This window comes from Eumetopias jubatus, unplaced genomic scaffold, assembly GCF_037043125.1.
Source record: "Eumetopias jubatus isolate StellerSeaLion01/CBP00866 unplaced genomic scaffold, mEumJub1_p1.0 scaffold_10, whole genome shotgun sequence".
NCBI classification, from domain to species: Eukaryota; Metazoa; Chordata; class Mammalia; order Carnivora; family Otariidae; genus Eumetopias; species Eumetopias jubatus.
In genome coordinates, this window is record NW_028274816.1 from 72,199,878 (window position 1) to 72,220,828 (window position 20,951).

A 20,951-nucleotide genomic window follows, 5' to 3' on the forward strand; every position below is an offset into this window, starting at 1 on the left:
AGCGGGTTCTTAGAGCGCACTGCGCCATCTCGTGTAACTGCAGCTCAGCCTGGCCAAGAAGATTTTCTTGAGTGTCAGGCAGCGGGGAGACTCTAGGCAGAGGCTCAAGCTGTCAGTGGTCTGCATGCTTGTGTGCATGAGGGGTGGGGGCAGGCTGAGGCAGTCTGGGTCTTCCGCAGGAGGTCAGCCCAGTGGTCAAGGTCATCAGTGAACGGCTCCCAAGCCGGGACCCCAGAATACCCCAGGATCTTCTTTCTGCCGACCACCTGACTGGGCCTGTGGGCTTCCCTCTGCCCCGCCTTTGTCCCCTTCCCTTGTCTGCCCAGGTTCAGACCCTTTATCCTCGGCTGGTCTCCCCAGTTCTCCCCATCTACTTTCCATGCCATGGCTGGAATTTTCTTTCTAAGGCACGAACCTGGCCTGCTATCTTCCTGCTACCTTCAGTGGCTCCCCGTTGCCCTTTAGGTGAAGTCCAGACTACTTCCTGAGGCATATACGAAGTCTGCCGATTCCGCGCCTTCAGTCTCATCCCTCATCTGTCCCTTGCGCCCTTAACTCCAGCCGCACAGAACTGCCTGTTCTTCCAGACACTTCTAGACACTCCACGAAACGTCCCACAGGGCCTTGCTCACCCTGGTCTGTGCTGGGAATGCCTTCGCCCCCCAGCTCCCCTCCTCTGCCGTGTTCGGCCTGATGACCAGTGGCCGACGCTGAATTCTTCCCTGAGCGCAGAGCCCAACTAAGACGATACCTGGATGCCCGTGAGCCCCAGGAGGAGAAGAAGGTGTGAGTGGGGCATGGAGAGTTGTAGGCCCACTTTGGCTCAGACGTCCTTAGTAGAGGGTGAGGGCCCACAGCCAGACGGCCGTGCGATGGGTATAGAGCCCAGAGGAGAGGGTCAAAGAGTGAAACTGAGAGACCCAAGAACCAGGATCCTGGAGCAGTAGGTGTTGAGAAGGCCTAGGAGGGGCTGAGCAACCCCCCCTCATGGCAAGGCGGTGGGGCCCAGAGATGGTGAAGACCATCCAAGCACTCCGGGTCAGAAAGGGGGTGCCCCTGCAACTCCCACCTCGCCACTGCAGTCCCCTCGCCCTGCAAATCTCCAGAGTGGACTCCGTGGGGTCAGGGACGGATCTGGGTTCGTCTCTTTATCCCGCATAAGGCCTGGTGCGCAGCAAAATAGCACCCTGGGATATTTGTTTGCTTGGCCCATAAGCGCGACTGAATAGCTGTTGAGTTAACCCACCCCCTCTGGGTGGGGAGGTGCCTCTCCTCTCTCTCGATGCTTTATTTTGGTTTGTGTTTGTTGAAGCTGGGAAGGGGTGGGGGGTGGGGGGGTCTTGTTTGTGTTTGTCTTGCTGATGCCTCTTGGACTGTTTGTCCTGGTCACCTTGCCAGCTTGAGATGTTTGGGGTGGAGCGGGGTTACCCTCCGGGCTCCTGTCAGTCCCCAGCTCTGCGCTGGGCTTTGCTTTAGTGAAAGGCGCTGTCTCTTGAGTAGTTTCGGGAGCTACCCCAGCCCGCAGGGCCTGGCACCCCGTTTTCACCCACCCAATCCGGCTGACCCGCCTTCTTGACCTTCTCTGCGCTTGGGGCCCCCATTCTCTCGGCTTGCACTTCTCAGATGGGTCCCCCAATGTATGAACCGGGTGGGGCTCCATTCATTTCAGCTGACCCCGGATGCGGGCTGGCTCTCTCTCACACGCCACAGGTGTTAGCTGAGCTCACGGTTGCTGGGAAGGAGTCGAAACAGTGACTTTAGGGGAAGAAGGTAGCAAGACACTAAGTATTCGAAAAAGTAAAAAAAGAAAAAAAAAAAAGAGGGGGGAGGGGGGGGAGAGAGAGAGAGAGAGAAAGAGAAATATTGGCCAAGAAGTCCACTCGACTAAGGACCCTCTGCTGCTGAGTACTTGAGCCAAGACAGCCCTGAAGAGAGAGGAAGTGGTAAAAATGCACCACAATTTAGAAAACAAAGACTGAGTGAAATCAAGAAATGACAGTAACTCATCTTGGCTCAACTCTGCTGAGCAGGAAGCTGCATCTGCCCCAGACTCAGTCCCACGGGGGTGGGTGCCACTCTCCCCCACCCTCAAGGGCTGGTCCAGGACTCCAGCAGAGAGTCCTGTTCCTCCTCCAGCTCCGGCCACCCTCCCCCAAAGCCACGCACTCCTTCCTCCCATCACCGACCAAGCGTCTGCCGCGTCAGCTCTGGTTCTAGGGGCCGGTGGACACAGCGGTGAGACACAGACAGCACTGCTTTATTGGGGTTTTAGTCTAATGGGGGTGCTGGGGAAGCAGGGCACGGTCTCTAAACTGGTAAATACAACATGCAGGTTGCATACTGATGGGTCCCAAGGGAGACAGACACAGAAGTGCTTGGCTGGGTGGCAGTCTCCAGTTAGAGCAGGCGAAGCCCAGAAACGATGTCGAAAACCCAAGCTGGAGGCCACAGAGGAGGTGAGTGGTGGTCACAGTCAGGCGACATTTTCCAGCCGGTGGCCTCCACGGTGGGTCGCCATGAGCAGTGACCCAGGCTGGGCCCATCAGGACGCAAGCTTGGGGAGGTCAGAGGCCGCCAGGCGCCTCGCCTCTCGGATGTTCTGTGACGTGCCTGGCGGGGCCCAGCGACCGTGGGACAGAACCTGAATTAGGAAGTGAGGGCCGGAGGTTCTTTGATCCAGAACATCCCTTCACATCTTCTATTTGGTTACAAAACTGTGGCCTGAAGATGCTGGGAAACTGTAATATATTTGAGTTTCCAACAAAGACTAAACAAGTGTATTGGTCCTGCTTACTTCTACTCTAGGCAGAGTAGCAGATAGAAAGGTACCTACAGTTTGCAGCTGATGGGAAAGACTCCAAAGGCAGCCTGCCAAGTGTCCATCCCGATGGCTGGACCCTGTTTATCTTCCTCTTGCCTTAGACGCCTGGTTGCTTGACACCACTAACTTGACCAGAAGGAGAGAATGTGCTCCCGGCAGAAGCAGAACCTTGTGGGTCATCCCTAGCGGTCCTCAAATTCCAAACGAAGAACCAAGGCAACATCCCGATCCCCATTCAAGTCAAACGAGCTGTTCTCTTGGAACGTGAGCATGTCCTTAGAAGGGACCCTCCTGCGGTCAGTTACAAGCATCCTATCACCTGGGGCGCATCAGGGAGTCGGGGAGAAGTGGGTCTCAGGGACCCCAGCTCCAGCAGAGACAGGAGTGAGCCTCCTGTCACACCAGGGGCAGCAAGCAGGAAAAGCTTTGCTCTGCTCCCAGGACCGCCGCCTGGCAGAGAAGTGCTGGGTCCCTGTTTTCCTAGCACAGCACACAGGAGGGGAGGATGACGGCGGGGTGGGGAGAAACCAGGGTGAGCTAGCGGACCGAGGGTCAAAGCCAAGCGCGGCTCTCGGCAGTTTTGCCTTTTCTCTTCCAGAACAGGCAAATGGGGGCTCAAAGCGCATGTATCGAAAGGTGTTTCTGTGGAGCCCGTTTGTGTGTTTGAAAGGACAAAAGTGGGTCCTGGGAGCAGGCAAAGCATTCCCCGGGCAGCTGCAGGCTTCCAGAGTCGGACCCTTTGGTGAAATGTGGTTTTATCCTTGTAACTGATACAGTAGCTTTCCTGAAATTAAAGGAGGCTGGTACCATTTCCCCAGGGTCAGAAGGGATACTGTGCTAAGAAGCATGCTTTTAAAAAAATATAATAATGAAGTGGCTGGACGCGTCCTTTTTCCCTTTCATTCGTTTGCTGTGTTCCAGAATAATTGGCCTCCTGGTGGAACCCCATTTCATAGCTCAAGCCCCTCCCCCCACCCGTGTGGCCCCTACCCCATCAGGGCCCCTGGGGGCCTAGTGCTGTGCTTGCAGCCGTGGCCTGAAGCACCCGGATGAAAACTGATTAGCCCAGAGAGCATGTTCCAGGCTGTGCTCCTGACCACTAATTCAGGGGCGGGGTGGGAGGCGCTCCCCGGGGGAGGAGGGTCCTGCACTTGAGAAGGGTAAGCTTGGGAAGTGCCAGGGGAAGCAAACAACAGAGATTTTTTAAAATTTTTACTTAACTTTGGGTCCCATGAGGCCATACTGCGTGCATGTGCCTAAGTGACACCCCAAGGGAGCTGTTATATAGGCAAAGACTTCCCAAGGACACCCCATTAAAGAACAGGCTTCACTCACCTGGGGAATGCTGATGAGGAGCACGGAGTCCTTAGGAAAGGTGGTCAAGGCCAGGTGTGAAGAAACGAGGTGCCCCAGGCCTCCCGGTGAGTGAGCAACATCCTGGGGCCTGGGGGACGGCGGCGGGGTGGGGGGGCGGTCACTAGAGCTTGAAATCCTCGTTCCACACTGGGACCTATGGGGCAGGGGTTTGGGGAGGTGGTGGGGGGGTTTCTCCGAGAACAGGGTGTCCTCAGGGAGGTGTGAGGCGTGGCGGGAAATCCTCGAGGTGGCTTCACATCCAAGATCCCCGGAGAGAAAACTTGGTCCGCGTGGTGAGAAGCTCGAACTTCATCTGCCTGGTGGGGATGGTACGCAAGCCACTGGTATTTTCCGAGCAGGAGAATGACAGGCCTAGGAGGGCCCTGAGGATGATTTCTGTGGTGGTTTTCAAGGAAGAAGGGAGAGACTGAGGGATTCCAAACTGAAGGGAGGGTGAGGGTTGGAGGGTCATGGCCCTTCTTCTTCTTAATAATCATTAAGCTTATTATTTTTTAGAGTGGACAGGTATTAAAAATCAAGAGTGGGGGCGCCTGGGCGCCTCGGTCGGTTAAGCGTCTGACTCTTGATTTCGGCTCAGGTCATGATCTCGGGGTCTTGAGATCGAGCCCCGCATCGGGCTCCACGCTGGGCCGGGAGTCTGCTTGGGATTCTCTCCCTCTGCCCCCCACCCCCTGCTCTTTCCCTCTCTCCCACTAAAATAATAATAATAATAATAAAATCCAGTGGGTTCACTTCCACCACCTTGACACAGAAATGCTGATTGCGTTCTAATCGTCTGCTAGCTCATAAAAGTGAGTCAAACGTTAGCAAGTCTGCCAGGACCGGTGAAAATTCCATACAAGGTGTTTAAAGAAAGGACCTCGCACATGCTTCTGTTCTTACATACCGGTTTATTGGGGCAGGAGAAGAGAATGGGGGCATTTTACAAATTTGAAGCCTGCAAAAAGGTGTCGATGTTCTTTGCAGACATTCCTATGCCATGTTCCCCACAGTCAAGAAGCTGGATACAGCCAAGAGGTAATATTGCAGATAAGTAGAAACAGGGGTCAGAGGGTCTCTGCAGTCGCTTCAGAAATTTCTGAGAACAGGCACATTGCAGGACCGTCTGAATGTTGCTTAAACTCCCCGAAATGAGTTCCTACGGGGCAGTACAGTGCCCTGGAGATGGAGTAATGCAAACATCCTGTTAAGCATCAAGACCTTCCAGCAAGTGGGGTTCGACAGCGGACTAGTGGCGTAGGTGAAGGACGGATGGGAGGAACCACAGGTGACTGAGGCCACACCTGGCTACAGGTTAACTCGCACAACTCCCGGAACCGGATGCACCCCCACCAGGAGTCCAGCCCAAGCCTCTGGCTCTTATGGCCATTGGACGCATGGGGGCTGATTTCTGAATTCAGAAGGTACCTGGAGAGAAATGTGTTTTTCACCAAAGGGACAAGAACTATGTGAGCTATGTGGCTGGTTAGGCCGGCTCACCTTTTTTGGGCTTTCCCTGCCCGGTGGGCAGCAGTGGCCGGAGGGGGACAGTAACGGGTCAGAGGCAGATGGACCGCTGCTGTGAAGTCTGGCGCCACCCTTCCAGAAGGAAACGCTCCAGACGCCTCCTGTATTTCAAGTGAACTATAAAGATGCCTTTGATTCCTCGGAGTTGTTGAAATGCGGATACGTAATGGGGGTGGGCCGGGGGCTGGCAGTCCTGCCCGAGGTCCCCTAGGCAACCGTTTGGAATTCTCCCTTCGAAAGTCCAGCAGCAGTGCATCCTTGGTATTCTATTATTGTTTTGGGGGAATATGTGGCTGAGAATATATTCGAGAAAAAGCTGGCGCCGGGGCCCCTGGCTCAGTCACAGGGAGGGTGGGCAGTGCGCATGGCCTCCGACGTGGCCCTCCAAGGACCTGAGGAGAGGACCACAGACAGAGTCCCAGTGCTCCATGCATCTGGCCAGGTGGGGAGTGTGCGCGCGTGTGCGCGTGTGCGTGCGTGGCCAGAAAAGGAAGAGGTGCACTTGTACATCCACAGGAGGAAGAAAAACAACAGAGGTGTTGGAGGAACAAATATATAAAGACTCCTCGAGGGAAAAAGATTCTCTTTGTATTCATCACCTGAGCCAACCTATTTCTTATTTGGGGAGCATTTTGGACGTTATTATTAAAAAAAAAAAAAAATCATTGGGCGATCACCGAGCACCAAATCATTTTACGATCTTGTACTAAAACCCAGGAATTTCCCTTTCTGGAGCTCCAGAATTACCAAAATATTCTTCTCACCGCAAAGGGAAAAGAAAAAAACAATGTGCGTCTCCCTGTACGCGTTTTTTGGTTTTGGTTTTTTTTCCCCACGCGCCCCCGGGGATTTCAAGTCCGAGGCTCTCCCCCCGCACCGCCCGCAGCTGGGGGCCGCTTGCAGGTGAGCATGAGCAGCAGAAGCAAGGGCAGGTGCCACAGGCTGCAGAAGAACAGCTTCCGGGAGCTCTTCCGGTCCGCGTCCGTGTAGAACCGGAAGCCGAGGTAGGAAATGTACAGGTTGATGGGGAGGGAGATGACGGGGAAGGTCCACGTGGTGACCTGGAGGACGGGCGCCGCCGTCGCCAGTCCGATCAAGGCCAGGCAGTGGCGCAGAGCGACGCGCCGGCACAGGGCCGGGTGCGTGACCGACATCATGCAGTAGCCGCCGCGGGAGTAGTCTTCACGGAGGCCCCAGCTCAGGGCGTTGAAATGGGGGAACTGCCACGAGTAGAGGATCCCTCCCAGAAGAAAGGCTCCTGCATGCAGGTTGTGCGGGGGCGGGGGGGGGGGAGGGGGAAAGCAGAGAGGCTGTGGTCAGAGAGGCACAGAAGCATCGTTTCCGGCCCCCGGTGCTCCCTCCGCATCTCCCGCGGCTCCCAGATCCCCTGCCAGTCTCTGTTCTCGCCTCTGCTTGTCCAGGTCAGCCTGGCACCGGAGACGAGCCTCCAGGACCCCCCAGCTTTCTCACCACCTCCCCTCTCCCCAGGACACTGAGCACTTGGGGCTCCCGTCCACGCGGTGCGCACCGCATGGTGAACAACCCCAGAAGCCCCTGCACTGGCCGGGGGGACCTCCGTGGGAGGGCTTCGGCTCCACTTGAGAGCGAGGGGCTTGTGGGTAGGCGCAGGGCCACATCCCAAGCCGGCCTGGCCTCCTGGACAAGGTCCTTCCCCAGGGTGGCGGGCAGCTCCCTGCTCCCAAGGATGGTACTGAAGGTAGCTGAGGGCCCACGCTCAGCACCCTGGCTTTTGTCTGCATCCTGACTGTTTCACAGTGGACTCCCAGCGCTTCCAGGGCAGGGGTCTGGCACGTTCCACAGAGCCTGCACCACAGGGCAAGCAGGCGGTACTAAAACAGCCTGTGTTCAGTAAATGGAGAGGCATAAAGGGACACGGTCCCTGAGCAGAACGAGAACTTGTCTGTGGCTTTGCAGGTTTTCGAGGAGGATGGATTAGGATCTCAAGCAGCATTTAGCCCCTCTGGCGCAGGGCCTCCCCTCACCCACGAGGGCGGATTGCAGGCCGCCACTTTGGAGCACGAGACTTTCATGCAGTTTAGCTCATTTAATCCTGCCCATAGGCTGTTAGGTTTTATGCTCATTAAGTGAGCCAACACCGCTCGGAGGGTGTTAAATTCTACAAAAAGAGGTAAAGGAGGGATTCAGAACAAGCCTGTCTGATGTGGAGACCGGCTCCCCTACCACACTAAGCCACCTCCCCCAAGTCCTGACTGCAGGGCTGGCTCATTCCCATGCAGGCGATGCCTTGCCCATTTACTCATGCATGAAGTGTTTGCTGAGCACCTCCCTGCCCATTTACTCATGCATGGAAGTGTTTGCTGAGCACCTACTACTAAGTGGAGAGCACTGTGCTGGGCGCTGGGGGTAGGATGGCGAGCACAAATCCACACGTGCCCCTCCTGGGGTGGGGGGGTTCACCAGCAGGGCACTAGATCAGGAGCCACACCAGTGAATCTACATCACCACTCAGCAGCTGTGCAGGAAAAATTCGTGCCATGAGGACACAGAACAAGACCCAGTTGAGGCGGGCAGAGGAGACGTCTCTGAGAAAGGGACGTCGGAGCTGAGCTCTGCGGGACGAGTGACCTGGTCCCCTGGGGGCTGGCAGAGGGAGAGGTCGTCATGAAGGGGCAGGAAGATGCACGGTGTAGCCAGGGTATTAAAAGGAGATGAGAACATGTGTTAGGATTCATAGCACTATCTATCGAAAGAAAAAAAGGTCAGTTGGCCTGTATGATCATTTTAAAAAAATGTATCAAAATCAAAAAAGGAAGCGAGTGTGGCTGGCGGGGTGGGTGGGGCCCCCCCACAGTCTGCAGACTGTGCTAAGTCCTGGTTCGATCCTAAATGGAACAGGGAGCCGTGGAGAGATGGTGATGTGTTTAAGGCTGTGTGAGTGTGTGCACGTGGGCGCATGCGCGTGTTGGCGGGGGGGGGTGTGTGAGCAAAGGGCAGTGGTGTCACTTGACCAATCTGTGAAAGAACACACCGGAGGGGCCCCGAGAAGGTAGGGGAGGCCCGACCAGGGGCCGAGATGAGAGGCGACAGGAGCTGGGATCAAGGTGGTGACGGTGGGGTGGAAAGAGGGCGAACCCGAGAGGCCTTCAGGAGGCCACGTGACGGGCAGTGAGTGTGAAGTAAGGCGGGGAGGGAGAGGGAGGCATCAAGAGGGGCCCCGTGGAGATGCCATTCCTTGAGATGACACACAGCAGAGACAGGGAGGACAGCGCCTGAGTGTGACCTTGAGTGTGTCCAGCCTGACACGCCTTTGGGACATCCAGATGGCAACCAGGAGATCGTGAAGAGGGGTCTGAGCCGGGATGTGTGTCTGGAAGCTACTCAGACCTGTGTCTACCACTGGGTAAACCCCGGTGTCCCATCATGACGTGCTCCTATGTTTTCTGCTTGAATGCAAATTCCTGAAGGGAACATTCATTTTCCTTTGCATCTCTGGAATAGAATATAGAAAGTGCTCGATGCCACTGCAGTAGAGGGTCCTCACACACATCAGCAGGAGCCCACGTGTACAAAGAAAGGCTTTACTAAAAGCCACCTGAGGTTGCTGTTTTCCAGCACTGATTTGTGAACCGACAGGGCCAGCTATTAGGATTCTACCTCCCCTCCCCCCTTCCTCCGTCTTCTGGGACACTCTGCCTCAATGCCTTGCTCCTGACACCCAAGTGCCTCCTGGGGGTCCCCGGTCGGGGACCTGAGGGCTCACTAACCCACTGTGTCATCTACCCTGGCCAGCACCAGCCCGCACAGAGGTTGAAAATCTGTAACCATGGTCCTGTTGCAGGTAATGAGCATCTTTTAAGCCCCTTGTCTGTGGGAATGTTCAGAGAAGGGGGGGGGGCGCACTACTGCTAAAACAGAACTCAGCAGGCGAGAAGGCAGTTTAAATAATTCAGAATCGTGCAGAAAACCAAGTTGGGGCTTCCAAGGTCCTGCAGGGGCCCTGTGGTGCCCACGCCGAGGAGGATCAGAGGGACTGAGCCTCTTTTAATCTCTGATCTGTATTCCTCTACAGCGTGGGATGCGCAGCGACAATAGGGGCAGGCTTTCTCGTCCCCTCCCAGACAGAATGGCGACTTTTACCCTTATTGTTCGGGGCAGACACGCGCCCATTTCTGAATTCACTGCGTCAGACAGTTGTGGCATAACAAGGAGAACTCGTGTGGGCGCAGACTCGGAGGACTGGGGGCCAGGTTTCCGATCCAGTGACGGGGTCTCATGGGTTCTGTAAGCCTATAGATTACAAAATAACCAAGACTCGATGCGCACGTCCCTGCTTCGGTAGGGTTGCTGCCAAATCCTTCCAATCCATTTTAACCCAGTCTATAAATAACCTGATACGTATATATTTTAGTTCATGTAAACATAACTCCAATTTTTGTGGTAATAATGGAAGCAGCCACTGTTCGTGGACTCCATTCCCTTGGTGAATAGATGGAGGGCGTCTGCCGTGTGCCAGGCACCATTCCAGATGCTAACGGGCGGTGGGGAGCAAGACCAGGCCCTGTTTCAGGTCTGGAGGGAGAGACAGACAGGAGCACTCGTGACAGTGATGAGTGCTGTTTACAGTCAGAACAGGGCCACACTATGGGGTGGCTGGAGGCTCACGGCTCAGGGAAGGCCTTCCCAAAGGCTGGCACCATGCCCCAGCTAAGTGGAAAGCTCACCACTGGGCCACACGGGCATCTGTAGGCTGGATCAGGTGTCATGGGGGTGGCAGACACTCATCCTCATACTCAGGTGGGGAATACCGGGAACACACAAAGGTGAGTGTGTTCACGGTGGAGGCACTAAGAGCGCTATTTGGGGCTACTTTGAGTTTGAGGTGCCTACAAGACAACCCAGTTAAATGCCTTGTGGCAGTCACACGCCAGGCCTTGGGTGCAGGAATTATATGCACACTCATGCTCACGACCACCTTCCAGTGGGTGACATCACTCTCCTCTTACAGATGGAAAGATTCCTTAACGGGCCCACCCAGGGATATTCACATATACCAGCACCTTCTCTTAGGAGGATGTTGCCCCCCAACCAAAAAAATTAAAAAAAATAAAAATTACAAAAAAAATAGAAGTTGCACCCACATCGACTGGTAACAGCAAACCGCTGGGCGCCCATTCAAATGTCAGTGTTGCTGGGTAGAGACAGGGCTTGCTGGAAGGAGAAACTGCATTTGCCGGTTTATCGGGGGGGGGGGTCCTGGGACCTTTAAAAAAAAGTTTGTTTCCGTTAGGCACAAACAGTCTCTGTCTCCACAGTGAGTACTGTGGAAAGGGAAAAGACAGAAGAAGGTTGGACTTCTCCTTCGTATGCTATGGGAAAGGAGATCATAAAGGACCAGTAAAGAGGGGGTGCTGTTAGATTCTCGGGGCCTTGGGGCACTTTTCAGGTCTTGAGCATGAGATAACGGGGAGCAACTGCTTGCCGTTCGGGACCGGCCTCACACCCGAAGGGTTTGAACAGATTATGGGCCTCAGGGATGACAACCGGGGCATGGGGCGGGGTAGAACAAGGCTGAGACGTGTCCTGGCAAGAGAAGACTCAGAACCGGGGGAGGGGAATCAGGTAAGCCAGGGCCCCGTAGCCCTTCTGCCATTGTGCTGCAAGAGCTGAGGAAAAGCAAAGTCGCCGGGAAACCAGGCTAGAAACAGTTAAAATGGTCCAGGCCCCAATGTGGGCTCTTGCTCACCTTTCTCAAAAGCCCGTTTTTTTGTGTGCCAACTGGAGTGCTCTGTTTTGCTCAATATGCATTTTCGGTTATGCTTCTGCTTAAAATAACATAATTAAAAAAATCATTTTCATAAAAGTAGCATGCTGCTTTCTATGCGAGAGGAAATTGGGTGTGGGTTTGGCTCATGTCACAAATGAAAGAGCTTTAGAAATCACAGCTTAGCCTTAATGGATTGTAATCAGAAAACCACCACCCCCACACGGTTCTACTTGCTCCTACAAAAGATGTAAAACAAATTGCTCTCTTCATCAAGATAAGGTGAACCGGAACAGGAAGACTTGGATTAGTCCGGGGGCTGTGGTGGAACCCACCTTCCCTGTGGGGTAAACACAGAGCACTCAGTTTACTGACTCAAAGGCCTGCGCTCAGCCTCCCCCACCCCACCCCCGCCCCCACCCCGAGCAGTCTGCTGTTCCTGGGCCTATCTTCTGGGACCCACGATGTGACGATAGATGCAGTGTGTTCTCAAGGCCCTCAGCTGGAGTCTGGCCAGGGAGGGAGACAACGCGAAACGGGAGGATGGCCTCTGAAGATCACCTTAGGTGGATGGCTTGTGGGGGACACAGAGGAGGAAGACCTAAGTCAGCCTTAGAGAGGTCATGGGGAAGGCTTCCTGGAAGAAGTGATGTGTAAGGCTAGGTGGGGCAAGGCTAACCAATGTCTTCCTAGCGGCCCTTTGCAAATACATGCGTTTTAAAACCCTCTCAAAACATCTATCAATCATTTTTACACCATACGGACCGAGGGGCGGGGTGGGGTGGGGGAACCTCAACCACTGCCACTTCTGCTCGGGTTGAGAAACACCTGCCCACAGCATCCATCCATCATTTTGTTGGCAAACCAACCCGAGGCAATTGCCAACCACATGGTTTCCCAAGAGGATGGAGACAGACATCTTCAAGCTGGAGCTCTGAGTCCCTGTGCGTGCTCTCCCAAAACAAAATTCCTTCTGAAACGGGGTTCAGTGGTTTCAGCTTGCTTCTTCTGCTGCCCGGTGGGCTCACATTCAACCCCTTCCCGCCTCGACCCCAAACCCATTCATTGTCATTCACTGCCCACCCATGGCCTTGAAATAGACAAAGAAACAGCTCCAGTGAACCTTGGTACGGGGCTGGGGAGGTCTGCCCTCCCCTGTACAATAGGCTCCCTCTAAATGTGGCCCTTGGTAGCTGGTCTGTTGCCAGGCTGGTTGTATTTGTGCTCTCAGGGGTACATGGTTATGTAAACTGGGGGCTGGCTGGGGGAGCAGAGCCAAACCCAAAGCTTCATGGTCACAGATTCCGAAGCCTTCCCTTTGAGGGTGAACACAATGGAGCTTGTGAAACAGGTCGGCTTCCACTGTGTAATAGACTTCGATGGCGCTGGGCATAAAGGGAAGAGGGTGTGGGGGCCAGTTGATCAACTGCGCACTGACAAAAGGCAAGACTGCGGGTCCTCTGAAAATAGGGACTGGAGTAGGCGGTGAAAGCTTGCCCTGGGAGAATTCTTTGGAAGTGACTCAGGAATGACGAAGAGGCCCAGTGAACAGGGCACAGGCTCCCTCCCTCCCTCACCATGTCGCGCACCGCCCACTGTCCCTGTCCCCTGCAGAGTCACCTGTCCCCAGAGTCACCTGAGGCTTCTATCTGAAGGGAGACGGGGATAAAGGAAGCACAGAGTTCTGACTCTGGAAAAAAACTGCTTCCCTCTTTTTTTTTTTTTTTTTAAAGATTTTATTTATTTATTTGAGAGAGAGAATGAGATAGAGAGAGAGCATGAGAGGGGGTAGGATCAGAGGGAGAAGCAGACTCCCCGCCGAGCAGGGAGCCCCATGCGGGACTCAATCCCAGGAGCCTGGGATCGTGACCCGAGCCGAAGGCAGTTGCTTAACCAACTGAGCCACCCAGGCGCCCCTCTTCTTTTTTTAATCATTTCCCTACAGGGAAGTTTAGTTTGGGGCATCTGCAGGTTCTCTAAGAAATCCGAATGTTGGGCACCTGGGTGGCTCAGATGGTTAAGCGTCTGCCTTCGGCTCAGGTCATGATCCCAGGGTCCTGGGATCGAGTCCCGCATCGGGCTCCCTGCTCCTTGGGAGCCTGCTTCTCCCTCTGCTTCTCTCTCTCTCTCTCTCCCTCTGTCTCTCATGAATAAATAAATAAAATATATAAAAAAAGAACTATATAAAAAAAAATCCGAATGTTCTGTACTCCCCTAGCTCACATCTGAGGGCATTTCCGTCTTTCTTATCCCAATACTAATCTGTTCCCTGAACAGTATTGACTAAACGTGCATCTGGGGCCAGGCACCATGTCTACCTGGCATTATCATTTCCCTCAGGAAGGCACTGGCCGGGCTCCCTAAAAGCCCTCATCAACTGGTCAACTTCGCGGAGCGTACTTCCTCGGTCATACCAAAGGCGGCCTCCAATTATACCCAGTCTTGGGTCTAGCCACATACTTCTAGTACATTCTTTCTCAGCCTTTTGTGGGTTTTGTCTACGAAGAGAATAGGGCTCTAATACTGTTTGGTTTGCTAATATTCCCATGAAAATGTTCCTTGTTCACCCTGTCTTTAAAAATATCATTTGTCTTAATTAATACGACCCTCTGAGGCTAGTTAAGGAAAAAAAATTTCACACAAAATGAACACAGACACTCACTTTCAAGTTTCATTTCAAACTGAACCCGTGTTCTTAAGGAACTCTTTGAAAGTGCTTGGGTTCAACAGAGCCAGGTACTTAGGAAGGCCTGGATAAATATTTGTTAAATGAGTGAGTGGATGGAACATTCCCTCTGTCCTGTTCTCTCTTCTCATCCTGGAATAAAGGAGGTAAATATAGTGAAACAGTATTTAACATTTTGTAGTTTACCAGCTGAGGCTAAAAAAAAAAAACTCCTTCTCTCTTTTTTGTTACTAAAACCATCCATCCGCCAAATGTCACTTCCTGATAAGGGCCCACGGCTGAGTTCTCATTTGTAACTGAATGTTGGCTGACATAATTAATGTTTACCACACAACAACATTTGAATTACAAACCCAAGGCAATTTACACATCAACTCTACAAGACTGTCACCCTGGCCCATTCTACAAACTCCCAAAACCTGGGATAGGGTCAGATTGGGGGAAAATGACCAAATAGAATCAGAGCCTTTTTAAAGCCATGGGGGCGGTGGAGCGAGAGGGAGAGATTGAGAGAGAGAGAGAGGTGGCTTTGGCAAGGAGGAGGGGAAGTACTTTACCCTGAAGCCTCCAAGATAAACGAAAGTCGTCCCTGGAGGTAAACACTGTTGAGAAGCCTAATGCGTGTGGCTCCAGGCCCGCTGGGACCTGGGCTGTCTGCTCCCTGCACTTTATCTGCGGCGCCCCGGCCCCAAAGCGACCCCTTCCCCGGGTCCGTGCAGGTCACTTCTCCCCCCCTTGTCCTGGCCACACCGGGGGCCAGAAAGCAGCCCTCCTGGTTGGCCTTCCTGGGTTTTTTATTTTTGCTGGTAAGCATTTTTAATGTTTTCTGCTAATAGCGGTTGTGTGTGTGTGTTTTTTTTTTTTTTTTTTTTTTTTAAAAGAAGGCAAAGTAATTAGGCAGGTGGGAGAAAAGGCCTAACCCCGCGTTTCGGAGGGAAATGGACACAGGTACAGTCCCATTATGGTGATGACCTTTATGGCCGAGCTGGCCGCAAAAGGGGCTTTCTGAGCTAGGGCCCAGTGTGTGACAACACAGCCCTGCTGGGGACAAAATCCCCACTGCGTGATGTTTGTGCAAAGCTAGCGCTTTCCAGCTAGAAGAGCATCAGCCGCGAAAGAGCAGATCTCAAGAACTCACATTGGCTTGGCTTTCCTGGTTTCTATCCGGTGATCCGTTTGGCTCCCCTCCCACTCCAAATCTGGCCTCCCTCTCCAAGTGTTGCGGTACCTACGGGGTGGGGCAGGCACACTCACTCTGCACCCACGCCACCCGGGGGGCAGCTAGAACAATGAGAAAGGAGCCTGGGTGGCTCAGTGGGTTAAGCGTCTGCCTTCCGCTTGGGTGATGATCCCAGGGTCCTGGGATCGAGCCCCGCACTGGGCTCCCTGCTCGGCGGGGAGTCAGCTTCTCCCTCTGCCTCCGCCCCTCCCCCTGCTTGTGCTCTCTCTCTCAAATAAATCTTAAAAAAAAAAAAAAAGAAAGGCTTTTTCACTGTCTGGTGAAGAAACAACACCGCCCCTCCCCCTGCTTGTGCTCTCTCTCTCTCTCTCTCTCTCTCAAATAAATCTTAAAAAAAAAAAAAAAAAAAGAAAGGCTTTTTCACTGTCTGGTGAAGAAACAACAAAGTAGTTATGGGGGGGGATCAGAACCCCGGGGGATGTCCTTATGCTTATTTTAGGTTTTCGGTCTTGACTGGAGGACGGAAGGCAGCATAATCTCTCTCTTCAGGGCTCAGACCCTCTGGAGGTCTTAATTGGCCTTACAGCCACCACAGAAACCACAAAATGATCTAGATGCTGAGAAGGGGAAAAGTACTTTGGAACATTAACATTTCCTTACTCTGCAAGCTGTCTGGGATGCAAACTGTTTTCTAGGGCCACTTATTTTTTTATCTTTCTTCTCAACTAGATAGGTGTGGAGGCTGTAGGATTTTCCATTGCCCATCTACCTCGAGCTGTTCCAATCTTGCCTTCCGGGCCCAGGAAGGGGCCTTTATGGAGGTTCCCAGGGTCAGGGTGACTGAGGGACCAAAGGCATGGACGGCACTCAGTGGAGTCGGCCCCCTTTCACACACACACCCCGCATCCACGCCCACCTGGAGGTTCACGGGCGTTTACAAGCTGCTCTTGCAAAGGAGGAGCTGATGGATGCTTCACTGAACACTTGAGGGGTGAAATGTGACTAGGGAAGGCAGGAGGGTGGAGGCCAGGCGCAGGACAGGTAGAGGCCTACTGGAGAGGGGCCAGGAGGAGACAGAAGGCACACAGGCTTGGGAGGACCAAGGAGGGCCCAGCAAAGTACTGCTTTCCAACACCAAAGAGAACCCACCTACGGCCCACTGTTAGATAAAACCCCAACTCCGGGCCCAGCTGCTCTCCTGCTTAAACCACCAAGGGGTCTTTAGTGCCTTTCAATCAAGTCCGAATTCCTCAGTGCCCAGCACACAGTAGGTCCTCACTGATACCTGCACCACGAAGCCGGCTGACGAGCTGAGTGGGTGGTCTCCCTGCCTCTCCTCCACCCTCCTCTCTTCCTTCCTATCACTGCGGTTCCGAGGGTCAAAGACAGAAGGATTTGGAGATACCACAGAAGGGAAACATGTGGGGCCGCTTTTTTTCTCAGCAGGGCGCTTTCAAAGCAAGCATGTCCCCTGAGATAAGAACCCAGACGAGAGACCTAACCTCTGTGGGTGTGTGCGTCTCAAATCATGCCATCTACCCCACTCCCTCTGCCCAAATCCTGAGGTATTTCCAAGCTATCCTGACAACCAGAGCTCTCTCCCATTCTGTCTTCTCAAGCTGGTGGTTCTTAAAGTGGTCCCTGGACCAGGGGCATTGGCATCACCTGGCAAGCTTCCTAGAAAGGCAAGTTCTCAGGCCCAGGAACCTGGGTTTTAGCAAGCCTGCCAGGTGATTCTGAGGTGCACTCAAATTTGAGAACCACTGCTTTAGAGTTTGTGGAGACCACAGGTGCAGTCTCCTTCGATGCCCTAGCATTTAAAGCACGAACTCACGAGGAAGATGGGGCACATAGGTTCATAAGGACATCCATGTGTCCTTCTCGGCAGAACTGACAAACGAACCTTCCGCAAGGACGGAAATGCTCTTCTCTGTGCCACCAGTATGGCAGCTCCTGGCCATGTGTGGCCCTGAGCAGCTGAAATATGGCTCCTGGGACCGAAGAACTCAGTGTTTAAATTTATTTCGTTGACACTAAAACTTAAAATAGCCACATGTGGCTAGTGGGTGTCCTAATGGATGGTACAGTTCTAGAAGGTGACAAAACTATGTGTATTATATATATATATAATCTTATTCAACCCAGTGTCTTAAAATCCCAGCAATATCAATGTTGAAACTACATTCTCTCAGATTCTACCTTATTTTTTTGGATCACTTCCTCCTTTATAGGCCCTGGCACATAACTGGGGCTCAATAAATATTTGGCAACTGACCTGGGATTAACCAAGTTTTGTCAGCTGTAAAATGGAAGGTAACTTATTCACTGATTGACTGATTCATTCATTCATTCATTCATTCATTCAATTTTAATCCAAGACTTGCTGCTTATCTCGAGTTTGCTCTAGCAAATTAATGCTTTGAACCTTTTTTTTGGAAGCAGTTTAAAGCATTATGTAAAGTAACACACTGTAAATCTGATAAGACTTCAGATGTAGGACTGGACCTGGGGGTGAATTAGAATTCGGGGGGCAGTACACCAAGCCATAATTGTGTGCCCTGCCATGTGCCTCTAGGATTTGAAGAAAAAGGATGTAATAGAGGTCAACCTTCTTCAACCAACTCCTCTCTGTGGTGATACCAATCTGTTTCAGACGGCTCTGCCTGATGTCAGGGTCAGTTCAGGTAGGTGATGGGGTCTCATTTTTCAAGATAAACATGCATTTTTACTCTGCAACCTAAGTCTGGACCTTAGCTATCCCTCACTAAGGAATCTGTATACAAATGATTGAACATGGATTACAGAAAGACTATACCCCAAATTAAAAAAGTTTTTTTTTTTAATGTTAAGTATGACTATTAGCAGTTTAACCAAATCCACACCGTCCCTGAACATGTAAGTGGGAAGACGTCTGCAAAGTTCTTTCTTTCTCTGGCCTCTGGGGATGCAACTCTAGCCAACACACACTGAGGCTCAAAATCCTCTTGAGGGAACCGCCTGGGAGTACAACAAAGGCCTCTATCCCTCAGCAAGAATCTAGGTGCCCGACAGATGACAGAGGTGACCAAGTTCAGCATGGCCCTGAGCCACACTGCCCCCACCTATCTTCAGTGACACCGGTCTCCGGGTCTGGGAGTTTCCAGAGAGAAAAGGTAGTTCTGGGGGCCTGGTTCCTTGAGGCTGGGTTTGAGGAACCTGCATAAGGTTCTGGCACTCCTGGCAGGGTGTGGGGCTGTGTCCATCAGATAAGACTTGGGGCACCACATCGCTGCACAAGACGGGTCGCTTTCAGGGGCCCCACCTCAGACGTCTGGGCAATCACTAGAGAGTTCTGGAGAGGTACACGAGGGGAGAGCTAGGTTTTACTATGATAAAAAAAAACGGCTAGGGGCGACAGCCGTTTGGGTCAAGACTGGGGCTCCAGGCAGAACTAGGATGAGGAATCTGACCAGGAATTTGGTGGTATGCAGGTGCAATCGAGGGGGTAAATTCAGACACCATCTAGTCTAGGGATATCAAACCCATGCTTCCCACCTTCTCCACCCTCGCCCAAGACAGCCATCCCTAAGGACCCAGGGGTCTTTCCCACCAAGCCTGGTAAGTAACAATGACAAACCGCTCAGAGTTTGCAAATCAATAAAATCTCATGACCTTTCTCGATCTGTATGAATCCATCTACTGTACAAATGAGGAATAATTAATAACAACTCACTTAGTCCTCATGACAACTCCATGAGAGGGGACCACGTGGGAGGGGAGGAGACAGTAGCATACAGAAGTCCAGAACGTTCCAAAGGGCACGCGGCTAATGAGAGGTGGAGCTGGGCTCCAAACCCGGGGGCACCCCTGCCCCGCAGTGCTGGTTCCCAACCACCGAGCTGCCACGGCTCCCACACGGACGAGATTCAGGCTTGGGGGTTTATCGCAGAGCAAACGAGCATGTACGGTCTAGAATATTTTATTTGTAGATTCATGAAACTCCAACATTTACAGGATATTAAAACCGTTCTCAGAGATGATCATGCTAAAGGTGTAATCGCCTTTGTAAGCTTGCCAAGTCAGAGTGCAAGGGCTTTTATGAAAAGCTTCAGAAATGTGGTTTACGGGGCAATGGTTTATGGTCAACTGCCTTTTGATCTCTCATGTGAAAAATATGTACTTACATATATTGCAGGAAACCTCACCACTTCCTTCCTAAGTGTTGGTCAAAAACACTAATTACTTGGCTAATTAGACTGTGAAGCTTCCCTTACACATGGTAAAAATGAGCTCTTTTTACCCCACAAATTTCGTTGTGACATACCACCAAAAAGTAGATCTGTTTCAATGGTTTTACTGTAGACACCATGAACAATTTAAGCAAATCATATAAAAACAAATTAGAAACTAATGAAAATGGGTCTGCTCCTCCACCAGGGGGTGAAGAGCTGATGCAGGGAGCTGCCCACGACGGAGCATCTGCTTCCAGAGGAGAGCTGGAGGCCTCATCCCAGACACCCCCCCCACCATACCAGGACACCCCAAAGGAATCATCAGCCCCAACCTGATTCGTGATTTTTAGGTACCTGCTTTTCATTCCACCTGTGCAGTCACTGCTTTTCCTTTAGCTTCTCCCCCAGACGTTCCCCACCCTGGAAAGCGCACGCTTGCCTGGAAGTCGGACGACACGGTCTCCCTTCGGCTCTGCATTCAGAGTATTTCAGCCCGCCGCATCCGCCCGTTTGCCGAGAGAGTGAGTACAGACTAAAATGGACCAGCACGGACTAGAGTTCGGGAAATGCCTCTGACTGGCACGTGCTCGCCGACAGGGGGCGCTACGGAGGGCTTGGCTCGGGCACCCGGCCACGCGCCTGCGGGCCCAAGTGGACAGAGGAGACGCGAGATACTCACCGGCGTCGAGGCTGCCAGTAGCTGCCGTCCAGCCCATGACGGGCGGGACGGCCCCGACCACGGCGCCCACCCAAGTGTTGGCGATGCTGATCCTCTTCAACGGCGTGTAGCAGCAAGTATACAGGAAAATGTTGAAGACCCCCAGGGCTCCCGTGAGCGGGTTCACCCCCCAGGTCAGGAGGGCGACTCCTGGAACAGCACAGCAAGTGGCAAAGGTCACAGCTAGCAAAGGGCTGAAAGAGAGCAGCGAACACAGAGCAATCACTGTCCGGTCCACTTAAGCATGCGGTGTGCGCGGCCCGAGCCGTCGGAGCGAACCATCCGCTGGTCCAGTGGCGGGGCCGGGGCGGCGTGCTGGCCCGCCTTGCTCCCGGTTACGGGGCATTCTCTCTGCGACACCTAACATCGGGAGGGATCGTGTCTGCAGGCGTTCTGGCTGTTGCTGTTGCAGCTCCCGTCTGGGGATGAAGTTAAAGAGTCGAGGTTAGACGGCCCTGCATTCGCACGCAGTGCGGGTGCTGAGCGGCACTCTGCTCATCTGTACCCCGGAGATGGTGGACTGCTCTCCCCCACCGGCCGAAGTGAGGACAGACCCAGACCAGTGCCTATTTGGCACAGCGTTCTGGGTTGCTTTTTTTTTTTTTTTAAGGTTTCATTTATTTATTAGAGAGAGAGGGCACAAGCCCGGGGAAGGGCAGAGGCAGAGGGAGAAGCAGGTTCCCCGCTGAGCAAGGAGCCTGATGCGGGG

The 20,951-nt window shown here is 53.0% G+C and overlaps 1 protein-coding gene across 1 annotated transcript in view; it reads right to left on the minus strand.

Annotated features, from left to right (window-relative positions):
* Positions 1-5,068: 5,068 nt before the first annotated feature.
* The window catches only part of COX10 (cytochrome c oxidase assembly factor heme A:farnesyltransferase COX10), a 126,465-nt gene continuing 110,582 nt past the window's right edge, over positions 5,069-20,951 (minus strand). Inside the window, exons 6-7 of the mRNA XM_028089050.2 lie at positions 20,204-20,436; positions 5,069-6,962 (exon numbers count right to left, since the gene is read on the minus strand). Of these exons, the coding sequence (XP_027944851.1) occupies positions 6,556-6,962; positions 20,204-20,436 (640 nt within the window). The 3' untranslated portion in view covers positions 5,069-6,555. The remainder of the gene's footprint in view (positions 6,963-20,203; positions 20,437-20,951) is intronic.